The sequence below is a fragment of the Orbicella franksi genome, chromosome 4, assembly GCF_964199315.1.
Source record: "Orbicella franksi chromosome 4, jaOrbFran1.1, whole genome shotgun sequence".
Taxonomy (NCBI): Eukaryota; Metazoa; Cnidaria; class Anthozoa; order Scleractinia; family Merulinidae; genus Orbicella; species Orbicella franksi.
Window position 1 is genome coordinate 12,102,413 of NC_138148.1, and position 19,253 is coordinate 12,121,665.

The window sequence follows — 19,253 nt, forward strand, 5'->3', positions numbered from 1 at the left end:
AGTAGGCCGTTCAGTTTTTCCACGCTGCATTTGACTGCCGATCAGTACCTTTGAGGCGCAAACAAACTGAAGGTCGATGGCGCAACAAATCAACGCAGAAGTACATGTAAGCTTAAGACTCACTTATACGTGGCTCATTTAATACTTGGGAGGCGCGGTGGCCTAATGGTTAGTGCGCTCGTCTCCGGATCGAGCGGTCCGGGTTCGAGCCCTGGCCGGGGACATTGTGTTGTGTTCTTGGGCAAGACACTTTACTCTCACAGTGTCTCTCTCCACCCAGGTGTATAAATGGGTACTGGCGAACTTAATGCTGGGGGTAACCCTGCGATGGACTAGCATCCCATCCAGGGGGGAGTAGAAATACTCCTAGTCGCTTCATGCTACAGAAACCGGGATAAGCTCCGGCCTGATGGGCCACTTGGCTCGCATGCAGACTTTACCTTACCTTTTTACCTATTTAATACTTGCAAACCATAAACAGATGACTTATTAAATCAATGTCAGGCTTACGAGTGGGAGTCTAAAGTAAGACCCAAATGATCGATATCGTAGCAGCGCCCATCCTCCCGGGCCAACCTTTTGTTTGTTTGTTTGTTTGTGTTTTAAATCACAAATTCCTGGGAAGAGGACAAATGAATGGATCATATAGCCCTTGTTGACAGCAGGAAAGAAGGCAAATGCTCCACACCCATTCACAAGGAGAAAAAAACAGAGGGTAGCCGGGTCTTTAAATTTGTGGGTTGGCACTGGTTACTTTTTGCTAGACTGAATCTTTGATCATGTAGAGTTGTAGCGTTACACAAGCCAATCGCGAGCCCAAGTCAACCGTGAGTCATGAGTCAACATCGAGTCAACCACCAGTCAAGCCAGTTTTTTCTTTTTCTTTTACAATCTTTTTTTTTTTTCTTTTTGGGACAAAATAATGATGACGACGACGATGACGATGACGATGACGATGATGATAGTAATAGTAGTAGTAGTAATAATAATAATATTGATGATGATGATGAGGATGATGATGGTGACGACGATGATGACGACAACGATGATGACGATGATGATGACGATGATGATGACGATGATGATGACGATGATAATAATATTAAAAACTGGCTTGACTCGTGGTTGACTTGAGATTGACTCATGATGTGAGGCTGACTTGGGCTCGCGGTGGGCTCATGTAACGCTACAACTCAAACACGTAGATGTACTTTTTAGTTTTTTAATATTTTGTTGCCCATTTCAGGTCACGTGATGATACTCTTGAGAATTCTTTGTTTGAAATTTTAAAATAGCCATTTGTATACAAAATTATGAATTTTGGATCAAAGAACAATTCTTTGGAGAATATCACATGGTCTGTAAATGGGAAAACAAACCGCCCAAACTGAAAAGGTCTGTTAATTAGAGTGGAACCTCTGCCCCATGGCCTTACATCCTTTGGAACAGAAGAAGTTTCTGCTAATGATTATTAGGTGTCTGTTTACATAGGCATATCGGCAGGGGATGAGGGAAGGGTACAGGGTACAGCCCACCCCCCCCCCCCCCACCCCCCCAGTTTCAGATATTTTTGAAAGTTTTCAGGCAAAATGCTAATGATTCGGACAAAAATACTCAGGAGAAAACATTCTAAAAGGTTGTCAATGCCATTGTTGTAGGCTACCTTGTCTGACATTTGCCTTGTCAAAACAGAATTAAAGGGATAGTTACACACTTTGATGCCTGTGCAAGCTGTCACATAGCCGCACCTAATTCCATTGTTTATAAACCAGTCAGATGCGAGTACATAACTTGTTCATCTGGTCCAGAATAAATGGTCCGGCCGGAATAACAAATTTGACGTTCAATAATTATTACTCTAAATTTGCCTTTTTCTGCCTGCATCCGCTGACAGTGTACATCTACCACAAAATTTGGACACCCGTCATTTTGCTAGCCTTTGTGTAACTGTGTAGCTACTCACAGGCTATCGCCTGATTACACTTTCACAAAATTATCTGTGATTTCTGAAATACATCTTGTTGATATGAAAACGAAAATGTACTTAATGCATGGAGCCGGAACATTCAAAAGGATTTCTAATTAGAAATCTCACCTATAACGTCAAGTTTTTGCGACTGATGGTGAAACCCTCCCTTTAAGGTCAATTAATATAAGGAAATTGTGGAAATCACGAGATGGATAGTATTTCCATCAACAAAACGATGACAAAAGAATCAAAGCAAACAAAGACTAAGACTCTTTTTTTTTTTGGTGGCTGTGAAAGGGGCCATTTTGAATGGCTCCACCAAGAGCCGTTTTAATAGTTTCTTGAACTTTTCGTACAAGGAAGAATTATCTGGTTTTTTTTTTTTTATAAGTTTCTGATTTTACTAGGCTATGGATTGAGGTCATAAGAGTATGTGAGGCTTCAAAATAACTACTTTTGGAATGATCACAGTTTCGTTAGACATGAGAATTGTGAACGTTTTTGTTTTTACTGCGATTTGAGTGTGTTTGAATAACACTAATGCTTTCGGTCATTGTGTAACTTTTTCGGGCAAGAAGGTCACTGCCCTAAGTCTGAAGGTGCCCATATGCCTAGATGTCTGTTTATATTATGAGGTTCTTTCAAAATGTAGCCATTTGGCAGGTGCCTGATGACATAAATCCAATTTAAGTTTAAGCTTCAATGCCAGTACAAGTTTAGGCTATAATCAAGGCTGTGGTCTGAGACAAATTATGAGGAGCCCAAAGGTTCGCAACCATGAAATCCTGGGTGGCCAGCACCTAAGCTGATATGAATAAAGGCAAGTTTTTCCACTTGCCCAGAGGCAAATGGTAGTCCCCTGTTTTACCCAGGCACTTCTAGAGTAAAGCCCTGCTAATATAGTGTATGCATGCAGACCAATGTGCAATTTTCCCACCTTGCTGAGATGTACCAAAGACCATTTTAGCCCCAAACAGGTACAGCAAGCATGTCCCTCTCTGTCATTATAATAATAACAGGGAGCTGAGGCCCCCATCACACCACTGTATCTTTGAAGGGGAGTAATCTCGGGCAGTCCAAGATAGGTGCACATAGCTAACATCTTGTCAATGATGTCTATAATCAACTACAGTACCAGGAAGTCATCAGTAATGCTGCAGAGATATTTTGCCGATATTATGAATGTGAATATCCGAAATGTCAGCAAGTGAAGGAGGGACTGGAACGTCTTTTGCGTGACAGATACAGAAATGACACCACCAGCTTTGTTGACAAGTTTGTTCATCCTACGCTGAGTCTGCTCAGTGATTTGCAGGCACAGGTATTTGTACATTTGTGATAAGCTTCTGCATGAATATAAAACATACTTAATATCTGACCCATGACCTTGCAATGAATAATGGAACAGTGTACTGTACACTGAACCTGTCTCTGTAATAAAGTTTTTGTTAGATTGGCATTGCACATGTGAACCTGGGGGTGCTACTCTGTAGATCTTTGGGTGGGGGTGTGCCGCTGAGATGCTGAAACCCTTACCCTATTCTGGACAATGATCAGCTTGATATTGCAATCCTAACTAGACTGGCTATTTTCTATGCAGAAACTTTATTGCTATAGTAGTTCAACATACATGTACGCTAACTAAAACCATATAAAGTTACTTGTGAGGTTCAATTTCAATTGTAGATTATATATTATCCTTCAAATTTCTTTCGCAACACGTGCAGTTTTGAAAATTGGGAATATCACTTGGATATTCCCCAGTTTTAGTTGGGGAATATTCAGTCATGTTCACGTGACGTGTTTAGGCCAATCACACACAAGCGAAAATATCTTATGGATACCGGTAATAAAGATAATTATACCCTATTCTACACCAAAACTGTTAGATTTCTAGTATGCACTAGCCCAGACTAAACTGCCTGAAATCCATACCCTTCAGAGCCGAACATACTGTACATAAACAATAACCTCCATTTGGCGTGAAAATATGCATGAATATTTGCCCGCGGACATTATCTGGTCTGAGAAGCGAACAGTTTGCCGAGAGCATAGCGCGAGGAAAAGTGTGAGCTTCAAGGAACAGATAATGTCCAAGGACAAATATCTGACCATATTTTTGCGCCAAATGGAGGCTCTTGTGTTTATTATCCTTCAAATCTTTTTTGCAACATGTGCGGTTTTGAAAATTGGGGAATTGATTCTTGGATATTCCCCAGTTTTAGCTGTAGATGTGAATCCCTGGAGCTGGAGAGAATTCAGAAGAGAATTCAGCTGTATTTATTTTAATAGGTCCTAAAAGCCTAGTTTTCTAATGCAAATGTTCTAATGCTGAGTGACTCATACAGTATTCTATCATGTCATCTGTACACTTGTACAAAATGGTGAGCCTTGTTTCTCAGACATTTTGGTGGAAGATTTTATTAGAAGTTCTACTGTAGAGGATAATTCAGTTCCCAAGACATTCAGCCTTAAACTACCTTAAAAACTTGAGCTTGTTGATTGAACTGATGCCGATGTGTGTACCCAGCAGCAAGCTTTTGGTTTCAAATGACAATTCAGACCATGCATGATTTCAGTAAAGTGCACATGACTTACTCAATTGATATGAAATGTAGAGAAAATGAAAATCATTATTGGGAAGTTGGTGAGAATCCATTATTAAACATAATCATAATTTTATAATTGATTCTTAGTTTTAACTTTAAAACTTTATAACTCAATCATTGTTTTGCAATTAGCCTGTTAAAATGCAAGCAGATTCTGAGCATCTTTAAAAGGTTAAGGAGGCTCTGAATGCATTCCCACGATTTCTTTTTTACACTTGGCTAAAAGTTGAATCTAATGGCATGGTGATTACAGTTTGATAATACTTAATACTGGAATTATTTTTTGGGTGATACAGGCTGTAATAAAGCTAAACTTAAGTTATGATTTGTCACCGTATACCAAGGCTAATGGTAACTCAGTGTCAGAAAATGACTACTGACAACTTGTTCATAAATAGATTTAATTTTATAAATGAAAGTTTAACACCATGATTATGATGGCATTAACTAAAAAAAGAGTGGTAGTATTGATTCACCAAGAAGTGCAGGAAAAAATGCTGTAAAACTTTCTGAATTATTAATTTTCAATTTAAATATTTTCATTCTCTTTTAATTTCTACTGCAGCATTTTCCCCTTTGCTCCAATGGTAAAGTTGTTCTTCATCTTGTGCCGCCCGTACCTCAATTGGAGCTTGGCGAGTTCTTTTATCAGGTTTGTGTAATCTGTAGATTTTATGGTACTTTGCCTTAAAAAGTGTTTATTTTGTTCTGGTCACCTATTAATTAATTTTGAGGAATACATGTACTTGTCTAACAAATTACCATTATGAGCAGGGAAGCCTATTCAAGGTTTTAGATATTTAGTAGGCTTCAGGACTGAATGTTGTTGGCACCACTATTTTTTTTTTAATTATGTAAATTATTATTTCTAATCAACAATGATTTAGATAAACATATACAGGCAAAAACTAACGATAGATAAATCCGACGTTTCGGCGACATCTTGGCGCTAAAGTCTTTGTCTAACTTATGCAAATTAGAAACTCTGAACTCTTAGTTACTCTTGAAATCGCATATTTAATTAGTTTCCCTTGACAATGGTGCCAAGATGTCGCCGAAACGTCGGATTTATCTATCGTTAATTATTATTTCGTGTGGTGAAATTAGAATTTCAGCACATATTATTTAAAATATCATGATAAAGTATAAAAATATCAATTGATGATTGTGTGGATCATTTAAAAATCACCCCTTGGGGGGGGGAGGCCTCTTTCTCCTGATTTTTTTCTACCCTATCAGAAGCCAATTTCCAAAGAGCTGTTTTGAACTGGGGAGGTAAGACTCTGTCCCTAGGGTCTCCCTGCTTTCTCTCCAACTTTTCTTTGACATTTTTTCCCCAGTCACTTTGACTTTCTCCCACCCCCACTAACTTCCCCTGGGTCTCCAAGGATGTCGTTCTCGTTGCATGTCTGAAAGGTGAGCGAATTCTTTGAACTGGTAAATGCTCCAGACCTCTTACTTGGGAAAAATTTAACATGCGACCTTTTGTCAAGAACAAGGTTTTAAAATACAAGTTATAAACACTTAAAAACACTAAATACCTGTCTTACTATCATAACTGTCATTTTTCCAGGTTGGGCACACTAATCCACGTACCCTTGTGGTTAAGTTTGCCAAGTACCAGAAGAGAGGCACATCATTGACCGTGAATCCATTGCAACGTTCAACGGTTGATGAGGCCGACTATGACATTGCTTTCACCAAAGAGTACTTTGACGATATAAGAAGTGAAGCTCCACAAGGTTTAGGAAATGTGCTTATGCGCACTCTTATGGTCCTGAGTAGGCCAACCTGGGAAGTTCAAAGAGAGGGTGTTGTGGAACATCATCTCAGAACTGTAAGTTCAACTTACATTGTACCTCTGTTTTTTTCTCCATTTCTTGTGTGATAACAGCTCCTGACTTATTTCTGGCAAAGCATAGTCTGCTTAACCTTGAGGTGCATTGCTAGAGGAAATAGAGACCTTTACATCCATGTTTACTGCAAAGGTCTAACTGCGGTTTGAGGTTATATGTTTGCTGTTCGGACATCAGTCGATTGGAGTTAATTGGGGCGAATACTGTAGTAATCATCCTGTCATGGCATTGGAAATTTTTAAAATTACACCAAAAAAAGGAAATAGAAAAAAATAGTATGTTTCGTAGCATATGTAGCTTTCTAAGGAAATAAATACCTCTTGCTAACTGAGTTTGAGGGCCATACTTTAAGTTACAGACCAAGTTTTTTCCCCATCGATTTATGGCCCAAGTGCAAAGTGCGCAGGCCATAAATCGAAGGGAAAAAAACGAGGATCCGTAACAGTAGGCACCGAGAAGGCGATATTTATTATATCTCTACTGTGTGTCTCGATGGCTTCTGGGAACGATTTCTATTCACGCGGAATAACTTCAAACTTCTGATGCACCTCGAAAGCAAAATAAGTCAATTTGAAATTGTTGTTAAGTGACTCTTAAGTTGTTTTCAGGTTTTAATACACAATTTCAAAAGTAAAAGAAAATTTTAAACTTTTACTTGCTATAAAAGTTAAGAACACTAAATCACAAAACATTTTGGCAGCAAAAACAGCTTTAAATTTTAGAGGGCCATACAGTAGAATACAGCCTGCTAAATTGACCAATCACAGTGTGTGTACTAACTGAGAGATTTAATAAAGCATCCTAAAACACACATCAACTTAAGCTGCCACCATATTGGATTTCCACTTAGGATCAGTGCCTTCCTACAAACAACAGCAAAAGGCTACTAGGTAATTGCTCATTTGCCTAAAAATTACAACTGGTTTGAAGAAAAAGGGTTGCTGTATTTGATTTCAGCATTTGTACAAACATTCAATTCAGTAAAGCTTGAGGTAATTGACTTATGCGAAAACCTACCTTTTGATGTTCAAAACATGAGTCGAAAACCTCTAACATGACATCTGGCTCCTGTCATGTGACCTTTAGCCGTTTGCAGTAAATGTAGATCTAAAAGTCTCTATAATGAATGACTATAAATAAAAGCTGGAAAAAAAAATCAAATCCCTAGTTGTATACTATTGCTGAAAATTAATTAATAATTAAAAATACAATGTATTATCAAATGGGAAATTATGGTAAAGTTATCTAATGCACATGGATTTGAGAAATTTCAAAAATTTAAACCAGTGCATGTAAAATCACTTACACAAATAGTTAAAGTTATGTGTATTGATTTACTTTATAAACCAACTCTTGAATATTAATAGTGAGGAATTCATTTATGTACATGGCATGTTCTTTTGTAATCTTGAAAAAATATATTTATAGTATGTAATGAAGGGAAAAATTTATCCCTATAGTGTCCTGGTGAGAGACGTGGGAGGTTGCGAACAGATTCCCACCTCTCTGTCCAAGAAAGCTGTGATGATGAATCAAACGCTAGTGATTGGAGCACAGAGCCTCACTCTCCCACAGAAAATAATGATTTCAGCTCACTAAGGGATGATGCATTCAGACGCTTGAATAGCTCCAACTCAGAGTAATAGGTTTCTCTGCACATAGAGGTTGGATATGATGTGAAAGGAATCCTCAATCAAGTTTAATTAATAGGCCATATTAATTTTACTTTTGGTGTATGAAAAAAGAGTGGTCCTTATTTATGTGTGTTTTTTTTTCCTGCATTATTTTAGGTTTAGAACATATTTTATTCCTTTATTTGTGTGACTAATGATATAATTATTTAGAACAGGACCTCTCTGTATATCACCAGTAGGTGAGAGAGCTTCCTGTAATAAATATTATTATATTATGTTTTGAAACTAGAACGATTAGATAAATAAACTTATCACCAAAAAATCAAATTTGATATAAAACAGTGTCGCTGAATAGGAAAGCAGTGATTTGTATTTCTAATTGGTGAAAACCCATGTGTAAGAACCTACATTTTTTGTACTCTGGCAAAATAGGTTCTTGTATTTGGGGGTACTTATTGGCAATTTAGGCTAAGGTTCTTATTAGGTTCTTAATTTCTATGAAGGAGATGTAGTTGTTGAATACCAGAAAAATATATAAACTTGGGTTTGATCCTTAAATATATATATATTTTTTTATATGCGGTGTTATTCACAACTGTATTATGAAAGTCTAACACACTTCAGAATGCTTATGTAGTGTTGCCTCTATAACAAGAGTTCATTTAATAGACCAATTTCGATATATTAAAATTCAGCCTAAAACAATAGACCCCAGTACAAGGCTCTGGGGAATAACTACAGAGTTTGTGGCGTTATTCCCCAGAGCCTTGTGCTGAGGTCTATTGTGTTAGGCTGAATATTAATATATCAAAATTGGTCTATTGTAACCCACATATAGGAACCTGCTTGATCTTACTTGGCTAAGCAGGTTCTTATATTTTTAGGTTATAAAATGATACATTTCTGCCACCAGGTTCTTAAACCACTAGTTTCCCACATGTGGGTTTGTACTGTACATGGCTTGAACATAGTAGGGAGTTTGCATGGTGTGATCATTTATTTAGTGTCATCAAGAACAAAGTATTTATTCTGCAGTGTATGCTTAAGTCTGCTTGTCACAGGAGCAATGTAAATGTGTAATGAAAATATTTAAATGCAATATTGTTGTTGTTATTTTGTGTAGATAGCTGTCATTGTCTTTCCTCTGGAAATGATGTCACATGCAACTATTTACCTCTAATAACAACTCATTGAGATTAGAATATCTTTTATTAGTATCACCCAACTAGTGGACTAATGCAAATCCTGCATTTTAATTGGCTACGCTACTAGAGGACTATTAGTAATAGTCCTCGAGTAGCGAAATTGGTGCAATCGAGCGTGACGCTTTCTTTCGCTATTACCAAATAAGTCTTTCTTCAACTTGTATTTGCTAACTTTATTATTGCCTTTTCTGTCCAACTAGTTGGGTGTTACTAAAACAATTAGACCCTTCGCCCTCAAGGGCCACGGGTCAATAGCCCATTCGGCTTCGCCTCATGGGCTATTGACCCGTAGCTCTTGCGGGCTATGGGTCTAATTGTTAATTAGTTATCAATAGTTTCTATTGTCAGTTTTGTTCTTAAAGAACTGTACCTTCACAACAACCGTTCTTTCAACGAAATTTTGTACTTTGTAAATTGTATACATATATACATAAATTATGTAATTTGTTGTCAATAGATCTTTATCAGTTACTTACTTAGATAAGAACCAATCAGATTTTATTTGACTCATATTAAGTTTTTTTAATTTTTTTTCAAAAGTTCATTTTATAACACAAACATTAAGTTAAGAACAGAACATGAGTCTAAGCTTGTGCTAATGAGAACATTGTTGACTTGCTTATTAATTTCTTTTATTACACATCAGAATGAACGCATTTCAAATAATACTGTATATTTACAGAAATAATATATAGAGAGGATTAAAACTTGAAGTTTATTTTGTGTTGCATATCATCCTTACATATATGTAGGTGTATACCGTAAATCCTTGAATTACCACCCTCCTCCAATAAGCGTCCCCTTCGAATAAGCTACCCTTTTATCGGCCAAAATTTAAAATAAGCACCCCCTCCCCTCCCCCCATTTTGTTGGCAAGTAATGAGACAACAAATGATGTATAGTTTCCGTCATTTAGTATTAAATTTGTGTGTTGCTTCAGTTTGTGCAAACATTAAGTCTGGAAAAAAATTACAAGTACTAACGGTGCCACAATTTAAACTTAAGGATCAGTTTTTTATGCTGATAAACAGCTTATGTTGTTGTTTACGCACAGATGATGTATTTTAAGAAAATGATCATGTCAGGTCATGATTTGGGAAAAATTGAGTAAGTGCCCCCCCCTCAAAAAGGGCCCCCCTGTCTTCTCCTAAATTTGAAATAAGGGCCCCGGGTGCTCATTCGAGGATTTATGGTAAGTAAGTTTATTAAATGGCCTGGAACCAATGACTGAGGAAATGGGTGCATTCTCACTACATGTACATCTAATATGACATTGTATTTTAAAGGATTAACTTTTCTTGGCTCAGAATAACAGCCTGCCATTAAAATGTAGGCGAAATATCAGAGTTTGCAGGCGAAAATAATTTTGAATGATGAAGTGGAATTCACAGTCAATGGCAGGTGATGTTTTATGGTCCTTCAATGTTTTATACTGTTATGATTACTTTTATCAATCAGGGTTTAGTCTTTGGCAGTTCCAAAAATGTTACTACTATGCCAAATGATCAAAAACTGCTCTAAGATGATTGTGTTGTTCTATTTAAAGCCCTTTCCAGTATTTCCAATTTTAGTCCAATTTAAAGTTATTTTGATGTTCTGTTACCTGGCAACAGTTACTTGGCAACAGTAATTAGCACTGACCAGTAACGTTTACGAAGATTCAGAAAAAACCTCAAAAAAGGGTTGATAATTTCCATCCCCCCTGACATTATGATCATCAAAGATGGCAAATGATATATGCTTGTATCTATTCACAAATTCTTCCTCCAACAACACTTCCTTGAAGAGCTGAGCCATGTGACGGGCAGGGTTTCTAAATGCACCGCATCCAAGAGCTGATAAAACCAGCGCATCATGGCCATGGTACAGACCTGTAGACAGCAGGCAGCGTATCTTTCGTTTTGTATTTTCAGCCACTTGAGGGATGAGTCTTTGTTTATCTTTCGTAAGGGGGGGATGGGCATAGGCTGAGAGAGCAAGAAAAGACATGGGCACTGGTTTGGAAAGAAATGCATATCCTTCTGCCTCGGACGCTCGTATGATGAAGACATTTTTCGAGTAGACACATGCAAATTCTGGGAGTCTGTATGTCCATTTTCTTTTGGGATCAAATTCTTTGTCAGGGTCGGCTAAATGTTGGACATAATTTGTCCGACGGAACAAGTTCTCCTCTTGAGCCCCAGCTCCTGACAGGTAGCCTCCCCCTGGCAAAACAAAATGAAAGTCCTCATGATTATTTGTAATAGTCTAAGAAGACAAGATCCTTATGCTGAAAACAAAACAAAACGAAAACTGCAAGATTGTAAATAAAATTATGACAACAGATCTTTTGCACTTGGAACATAAGCTTCCTCTAATAATCCCTCCAAATGGCTCTCTGTCATAAGTCCCCAAATGGATGTTCCCACTATTTATACTATTTGTACATGTAACTTGTGACTGAGATCCAAACTATTTTAATTATTGCAGACTAATTTCACCAGTTTTAAACTTGATCACAGGATCTTGCAATTTGTTTATAGTTTGTGCTACTATAGATCATACAATGTTACATAGTTTTAATAAAATGCTTATGCAATATTTATGACCTACATGTAGTCTATAAGCCCAAAACAAAAGATATTTCTCTCTCTCCTTCACAAAGGCTCAAAAGGAGGTCTAGAGGTTGGGAGCATCCACTGAGTGATGGGAATGCAGACCCAGGGTTAAGCCTGGTTCTCATATGCCGCTGACATACCTGGGACATAGCCGCCGGCACGGCCTGGGACACCGTTATAGCATATGTGAACGTTAATTTTATCGCCGAATCGTAATCTATCCCAGGCATTGACCGCCGGCTTGCCTGCTAAGTTGAGCTGAGTTCAACTTCGCAGGCAAGCTGGCGGTTGTCAGTGGTTGTCGGCGATGAAAATATTTTATGTGAACATCATCTGCGGATGCAACATACTCCAGTAAGACGATTGGATCCATATTTACAGGTAAAATATTTGGAAATTGCACAATTCGATTTGCATTTCGAGTAAATTTGAGTATGTCGGCGATCCATCGCAGATGAGCCAGGGACCCACTGGGACAGATCGCCAAACGTTGTCAGTTGCAACCGGCGACTACGTCGCAGGTAGGTCGGCGGGATATGAGAACCAGGCTTTACCTGACCCTTTGTGCCTGCACTCACCTTGCACAGCAGATTTCTATGACAAACGTCCGAACCTCTGCTGAGGAGAGAGTGATAATGAAGAACATGTACACGTTTATTGTATTGACAGACTGTAACAGAACTTTTTCAAAGGGTTTTGTAATCTGATCTGTTTTTTCCTTCTTGAATTTTGAATCGGCGGCTTCTGTCCATCGTCATCACAGTTGCAATTTGTAGGTTTGTTATAATTGCAATGACAAACCTACAGATTGCAACTCTGATGAAGGTGGATAGAAACCACCGAAACTTCAGAAAAGGAAAACGAGATCAGATTATAAAAACCTTAGAAAATTTCTATCACGTATTGATCGCAACACTGGAAGTTGTAAGTAAACAGAGCTACCCGTCAGGTATCACACCTACCCGGTCTCCGAGATGAAGCCATATTTAAAACAGCTGGATTAAACCCTTCATTCCTCAAGCGAATCGCTTCCTCAAGGCAATCTGCATTGACCACAACTATCTTGGTTTTAAAATCCTCACATTCCGCCGTTCTTCTCGGCGGAAGTTCTTCAATGTGAAGAGTTGTTTTTCGGGCATCTCTTGAGACACTTTCGTGATCTGTAAATGTGACCTGAGAACCGTCTTCCAGTGTGTACTTGAAGTTTTTACAGGCTTCTAGGGTTTGTTGTATGATTTCCACTCGCAGTCGGCGTTTACTATCATTTTTCGAAGATCTGAACTCTGAAAGCCAGGCCTTGGGGTTGAAAATCAGTTGATTTGACTCCGCTGAAGAAGAGCTGCAGCTGTCTTTAGCTGAAGCCATACCAATTCGGAGACAGATGTTAGTTATCGATCCAACTTCAGTATTTATAAATTTACCTACAAAATTCGCTATGTTGCCCACTGCCTGTGCAATCCATCTCATTTCTCATCACGGATCTTCCGCTGAAACGGCCAGGCGCCTTGGCTTGTGTTCAGGTCAGCGGCTATGCCTATTAGGCCCAGATTCCTGAATCACACACCTCGCACCAGCCGCCATATTGTGTGAAGATTTGGATGTTATCATGGTAGGGAATGTGTCCGGTTCTTTTATTGCACGTTTATCTTTTATTATTGGCTTAGGTCAAGCTTTGCTTACTAACATAATCTTTGATTAATCAGGGTAAAGCAAAAAAGACGCGAAAATTTGCAGCGGTCAAGCGAATGATCTCGCCAAAGGACATGAGAATGTGAGCAAAGTTTTGTTCTCCTTGAAACGATTTGCCCGACTAAAACGCTTTTCTGCATAGGTACAGCTAGGTAATTGTGATTTTCTGTTCCTTTTTGACCAGAAAACAAAACCAAGAAAAGGAGAAAGAGAAAAGGAAGAAGCAGGAAGACAATGAAACCCGCCACGTGTATGTGTTCTTCATCCGTAATTTATGCTAATTTACCCCCCGAAACATGACCTGAATTGTCCCAATGTTACCATACATCAGGTTTACGTGAGTTCTCAGAATTTGGCAGTAGATCAGGATGATCAGTTGCTTGATAATGTAATGCATTTATTATTATGTTGTCATGGGAAATCGAGGTTTGGTGAAATGAACTTGTTTTGAACAAGAATCAGAAGAAAAAGCTAATTAATAGTGGCAACTGATTGGAACAATTCTGTCAAACTGATGAATTAGGTTATTTTTTGTCAATGTACATGTAAATATACCACTCTTTCATGTGTGTGTTGTGGGAACATAAGAAGGCAGCAGCATATGCCCTCATCCATGGTTTTGTCTTTCTTTGAAAGAGTTAGTGACCATATTTTTTTTATATTTTCAAGACTGCAATGTGTTAATATCTGTAAATGTGGATTATGCAGAGTGCTCTGCAAGAACATACATGTACATGTAAATATACCACTCTTCCATGAATGTGTTGTGGAAACATAAGGAGGCAGCAGCATATGCCCTCATCCATGGTTTTGTCTTTCTTTGAAAGAGTTAGTGACCATATTTTTTTATCTTTTCAAGACTGCAATGTGTTAATATCTGCTAATTTTCTTCCATGCAGGGAACAATCATCATCTGCCCTGTTCTTTCAATACAACACACAGCTTGGACCTCCATATTATATTCTGGTTGACACCAATTTTATCAACTTCTCCATTAAGAATAAACTGGATATTGTCAGGTCCATGATGGATTGCTTATATGCAAAATGTAAGTAATTACATGTCCTTCCCCTAAGTACTGATCAATTATGTACCTTGAATGTTTGTGAACCTTTTTTAGTTTATGCCTCGCAGCTGAATGTCTCCTAGTCAATCATGATGATTTGCACTGGGTTATGAGTCAATGATTCCCCTGCATCACTGAATTGCAAATTATTTTTTGCACATGTATAATATTTTTACTTTTAGTTATATATTTGTAACTTTAATTTGCACTGTACCCTTGTTTTAATTTTATTATATTTTGTTTCTGTTCTGTTTTGTTGGCTGACAGTGCAATGTACAGTTTAGGTCCACCATCTTGTAATTTTTGTTATTGTTACTTTACTAGGTGTACCTTGTATTACTGATTGTGTAATGGCAGAGTTAGAAAAACTTGGCTCTAAATACAGAGTGGCACTCAGGTAAATAGAGCTGGGATTAACATTTTTATTTGGATGATATTCAAGCAAAAGAAAGAAAAAATATGCTACCAGAAGATAAACACAGTCTCAAAGCTAAATGAGTATTGCTTACTGACTGGATTGAACATGCTTGACAAACTTAAAGAGCTTTTTGCCTTTGATGGATGTACCGAGCCTTCTACATTTGCCCCATTATATATTGACATCAAAATAATATTTTGTTCTCAATACCGGTAGTATGAGAAGCTGCCAGCTTTTTTTCCGTTTCCACCATACTCAAACTATCAATTAGATATTAGATGCAGATGGTAGTTCATTATTCACAAAAACTGCAGAATATCAGTGTTAATATCATATTCGCCAAGGAAACTACTTTGCAACACTTCCCTTAATTTCTTCTAATTGTATGGGAACACTTCTCTTGCATGTTCAAGTGAACAACAAATGCTATAACTTTGTCCTACAATAAACTGATACCTCTACTTATCAGACTACTACTGTATCTGTTGGCTTATTGTGTAACAGTACTGTATACATGTAGTTGCATAATCTCAAGATTGCTTGTTTGCAAATTAACCACCATTGTCACTATTCTGGTTATTATGATGATTTGCACTGGGTTATGAGTCACTGGCAATGATTCTCTTGCATCACTGAATGGCTGGAAGTTGGAAATTACTTTTGTGCACAGGTACATGTATTTTATCATTCCAACATTGTGTAGTTCCAGAAAATAATTATCCATTCCTCCCCCACGGAAGGGATTTTTTCTAAGACCCCCCCAGCCCTCTGGAAATTCCAGTAAAGCTTCACACATTTCTTTTATTTTTTGGTCTTACAGAACCCCCCACCCCCCAAGAAATTCCAATCCCTTCTGTGGGGGGAGTATGGATATTTTCTGGACCTGCACGCATAATAGTATCCTCTTCCTTTTGCAAAGGAAATGCTATAACATTTTGCAGTCTTCAGTTTAATGGAAAAATGAGATATTTTTGATTGTGTGATTTCCTGTAGGATGGCAAAGGATCCACGATTTGATCGTCTTCCCTGCATGCACCGAGGAACTTATGCTGATGACTGCATAGTGCACAGAATACAACAGGTAGTGTTTTTGTTTTTCTCTCCACTTAAGTCCAAGCAGGTTGTTTGAAAAGGTAATGATGATGATTTGCACTGGGTTATGAGTCAATGATTCCACTGCATCACTGAATTGCCATACATTTTTATTTCTATTTTTTTTTTATTTTCTTTTTTGATTCAGAGTTTTAAATAGATAAAACTGCAGTACAATGAGTACATGTATCACTAACAAAGTGTACTCTTATGAGTGCAAGCACTGTATCATTTCCTTTTAGGCCAAGACAATAAACCTGACAAAGGCGAGGCCATTTTCAAATTTAGTGTTATTGCACATAGCATTGACTTGAAACTGTTTTTCAGTTTTTGTTTTGTTGTTGTTTTGTTGTGTTTTTTTTTGGGGGGGGGGGTGGGGGGTGGGGGGTGGGGTGGGGTAGGTTCAATTCAGTTTTTTTGTTTTATCTTTGTTTGTTTGTCTGTTTGGTTTCAAAAAAGAACTGTACCACAGTTTTCAAAGCTAAAGAATGAGTTTTGAATCTACGTGGAAAGTATCTGTTCATGTAGTTGTAACATGAAGGCAATGTAGTTGTCAGATGAGACTGCAGCTTAATACAGATGTTGGTCATTTACTGGCTCATATTATGTAACTGGGATCACATGAAATCCTGTTGAAGTTCTTGTTTGTGTTATTCCTTTCAGCACAAGTGTTATATTGTGGCAACATGTGACCGAGATTTGAAAAGAAGAATCCGCAAGGTTCCAGGAGTCCCTATTATGTACATTTCACAACACAAGTAAGACTACAAAGAATTCTGTTGGTTTATATATCAACAATTTGTTAATGATATTTGTTTGTTTGTTTTTTGCTTTGTTTTTGTTTTTGTTTTGTTTTTGTTTTAATTCCAGTTTAAATAAAAAGTTTACACATTAGCCAAGGTTAAAATAACAGTAACAGTTGTAACAGTTGGCCTACATGTATCAACTAGGCTAGCAATTTACTCCAGTCTTCAAAAATTTAATATTAGTGTATGGCAGGTACAATATACAGTTTTAACCGTCCACATCTTTTACCTTGTTGTGAGGAGAAAGTCTAAATTGCCATTGGCAATAATGATGAATTGCACTGGGTTATGAGTGAATGATTCCACTGCAGCACTGAATTGCCAGCTCTGGAACCCCGGCCGTATGTTGTGGCTGCTTGTTGGAGCAAAAGTTCTTGTCTGGTTCATTAGGCCTTGTCTCCAATGAGAAAAGGGCCAGTATTTTCTTTGCTGTTGTAATCTGTTAGTTGTTTTTCCACTTCCCTGCTTACATTTTTTCTAGTCATATATGTAATTCGGTTTTTTTTTTTCTGTTATGTAGGTACACAATTGAAAGAATGCCTGATGCGTATGGAGGTAACTATTTTTCAATTTAGTCTCTTACGGTTCCAATCAAGTGTCGATTCAGTATAGATGGTAAAATGAGCTACAATGTAAGAGCTTTTCCTTTCGCTTTTGTTGCAGCTCCAAGAGTTTAAACAGAAATACGCTCGCTGGAGACTGTTGTACTTGTTGCTGACAGCGGCCCACTGAAGGAGTCAGGATGAAGTGAATGAGCACGCTGTTATGTTGTGCATTTTTTGCGGTCTTGCACAAGGCGGAAGAGGCGCCCTGGTCTCGCAGGCACGTGGTCAAAGAACGTATAGCCAGCGTAGTTGTCGAGATTTTGCGCGTAAGCACTTCGCAGTTTACGTGAGTGGCGAAGCCGCGAGGAGAGCAAAGAGTAGTCAAGTGGAGATCCCGGCGAAAATTTTCGCTAAGGGTTTCCCAGGTGGTTAAAATTCCCTCGCGGTTCCGCCTCCGAAAGGAAGCATTAAAGTGCGAAATCCCGTCAGCAACGCTAGCCAAGAACGGAGAAAAGAGAAAACAGGGTCACTGATATTTCCGTCTGCCAGTCGGAACGAAAGAAAAGAGAAACTTGTGCATCCAACAAGTGATCAAAGCGTGCTCTAGAATGCACTGGTTTTCGTGTTACATCTGGTTCAAAGTCCTCTTTCTGGCTGGTTAGGTTGAACACATGATCATCCAAAGTTGATTCTGAAGGACATTGTAAAACATCTTGAAGGTTCAGCGTGCTGAATAATTACAAGAATTAAACCGCACGAAGTCTTTTTGTAAATTAAAAAAATCGAAAATAAAAATTTTTGATTCTAACAGTTCTACTTGCTGATTATAATGTGGATGGGTGTAACGTTTTTCATTATCGGGAGAAAACTACAGAATAAATCGTCACGCAACTCTCTTTTCGACATACGTGACGTCAAAAAAGTTACAGAGGGTCTGTATGGGGTTTCACTCAACCTCATTCCCAGGGTTCTCTCTGTGTGGTACAGAGAGGACCCAACGAGGTTGAGGTCGCTCTTATCAATTAACTTTCGGCTATTTCCTAGTTAATTAAAAAAATTAAAATTTCCTTCCTTTCCTCATCTATCTCTGAATTTTGCAGATCATCATATCATAACTTGAAAAATGCGTCATTTCTCAACTGAAAATTAATTCCTTTTTTTTTGTTGTTTATTTTTTGTTTGTTTGTTTGTTTGTTTGTTTGTTTAGTTGTTTTTGACCAGTTCACAGCTATCACTTAAATTCAGACCCTCTTTAAATTAAAACTTTCGCGAATGAGCGGTTTTCCGAACCGGTTTCAAGAAGGCCTTTTAGACTAAGATGTCTCGTAAGTATTGTTCGAATATAAAAGCTGATTGTTAGGCAATGCTTAGGATGCCTATTAACTAGGGAGGGCTTCGTGAATCCCAGCTGCAGGTTGCATCGATGTAAAACTTAATAAAACGCAATAATTAGAAATTTGTTCCAACTTAAATAACCGACAATTGACAAAGTAAAAATCTATTATTGTATAAGCCGAATGAAACATTCGACTAAGAACTGTATTTCACAATAACTTCGAGTGCTTTTTCGTGTGTTTATAATTTGTTCCATTACGGATCACTCGTAAGACGATTTCGAAAATTTAATACTGAGATGAAGGAAGAAACCGGTCTTCCCTTAAGATATGGAGTCCAGAACGTTTTGCCGATTTTATTTGCATACGAGGGTATTATTGCCAATTTACGTTTTGAAGATTGGAAGCCGAACTTTTCATAAACTATGGCAAA

The 19,253-nt window shown here is 37.9% G+C and overlaps 3 protein-coding genes and 1 pseudogene across 5 annotated transcripts in view; 3 read left to right on the top strand and 1 right to left on the bottom strand.

Moving 5' to 3' along the window:
* Nucleotides 1-13,416, bottom strand: part of LOC145484615 (uncharacterized) — an 86,852-nt gene extending 73,436 nt beyond the window's left edge. Inside the window, exons 1-2 of one of the 2 annotated variants that reach the window (XR_014049039.1) lie at nt 12,833-13,416; nt 9,485-11,477 (exon numbers count right to left, since the gene is read on the bottom strand). Coding sequence is in view for 1 of the 2 variants with exons in the window: in XM_081463214.1 (XP_081319340.1) it covers nt 10,924-11,477; nt 12,833-13,337 (1,059 nt within the window). In the remaining variant the exon portion in view is untranslated. Of the gene's footprint in view, nt 1-8,879; nt 11,478-12,832 lie in introns of those variants that run through there. The other variant, XM_081463214.1, reaches the window with a different exon arrangement.
* LOC145484635 (uncharacterized) overlaps nt 1-19,253 on the top strand; it is a 198,198-nt pseudogene that overhangs the window by 145,759 nt on the left and 33,186 nt on the right. The window lies entirely within an intron of this gene.
* LOC145484640 (uncharacterized) lies at nt 20-8,573 on the top strand. The gene is made up of 5 exons (XM_081463243.1): nt 20-106; nt 3,102-3,290; nt 5,144-5,230; nt 6,152-6,415; nt 7,895-8,573. Exons 1-5 carry the CDS (start codon nt 77-79, stop codon nt 8,075-8,077), a joined length of 753 nt encoding a protein of 250 aa, XP_081319369.1. The 5' UTR covers nt 20-76; the 3' UTR covers nt 8,078-8,573.
* LOC145484647 (rRNA-processing protein FCF1 homolog) lies at nt 13,412-18,946 on the top strand. Its single transcript, XM_081463250.1, has 9 exons — nt 13,412-13,479; nt 13,574-13,641; nt 13,744-13,809; nt 14,459-14,607; nt 14,950-15,022; nt 16,037-16,124; nt 16,799-16,893; nt 17,462-17,496; nt 17,605-18,946. Exons 1-9 carry the CDS (start codon nt 13,477-13,479, stop codon nt 17,616-17,618), a joined length of 591 nt encoding a protein of 196 aa, XP_081319376.1. The 5' UTR covers nt 13,412-13,476; the 3' UTR covers nt 17,619-18,946.

Coding starts and splice junctions, on each gene's coding strand:
- LOC145484647 (XM_081463250.1), top strand. Junction 13,642..13,743: donor TCGCCAAAGGACATGAGAAT/GTGAGCAAAGTT, acceptor CTTTTTGACCAG/AAAACAAAACCAAGAAAAGG. Junction 13,810..14,458: donor GACAATGAAACCCGCCACGT/GTATGTGTTCTT, acceptor TCTTCCATGCAG/GGAACAATCATCATCTGCCC.
- LOC145484640 (XM_081463243.1), top strand. CDS start 77: ATGGCGCAACAAATCAACGCAGAAGTACAT. Junction 5,231..6,151: donor TTGGCGAGTTCTTTTATCAG/GTTTGTGTAATC, acceptor TCATTTTTCCAG/GTTGGGCACACTAATCCACG. Junction 6,416..7,894: donor TGGAACATCATCTCAGAACT/GTAAGTTCAACT, acceptor TTATCCCTATAG/TGTCCTGGTGAGAGACGTGG.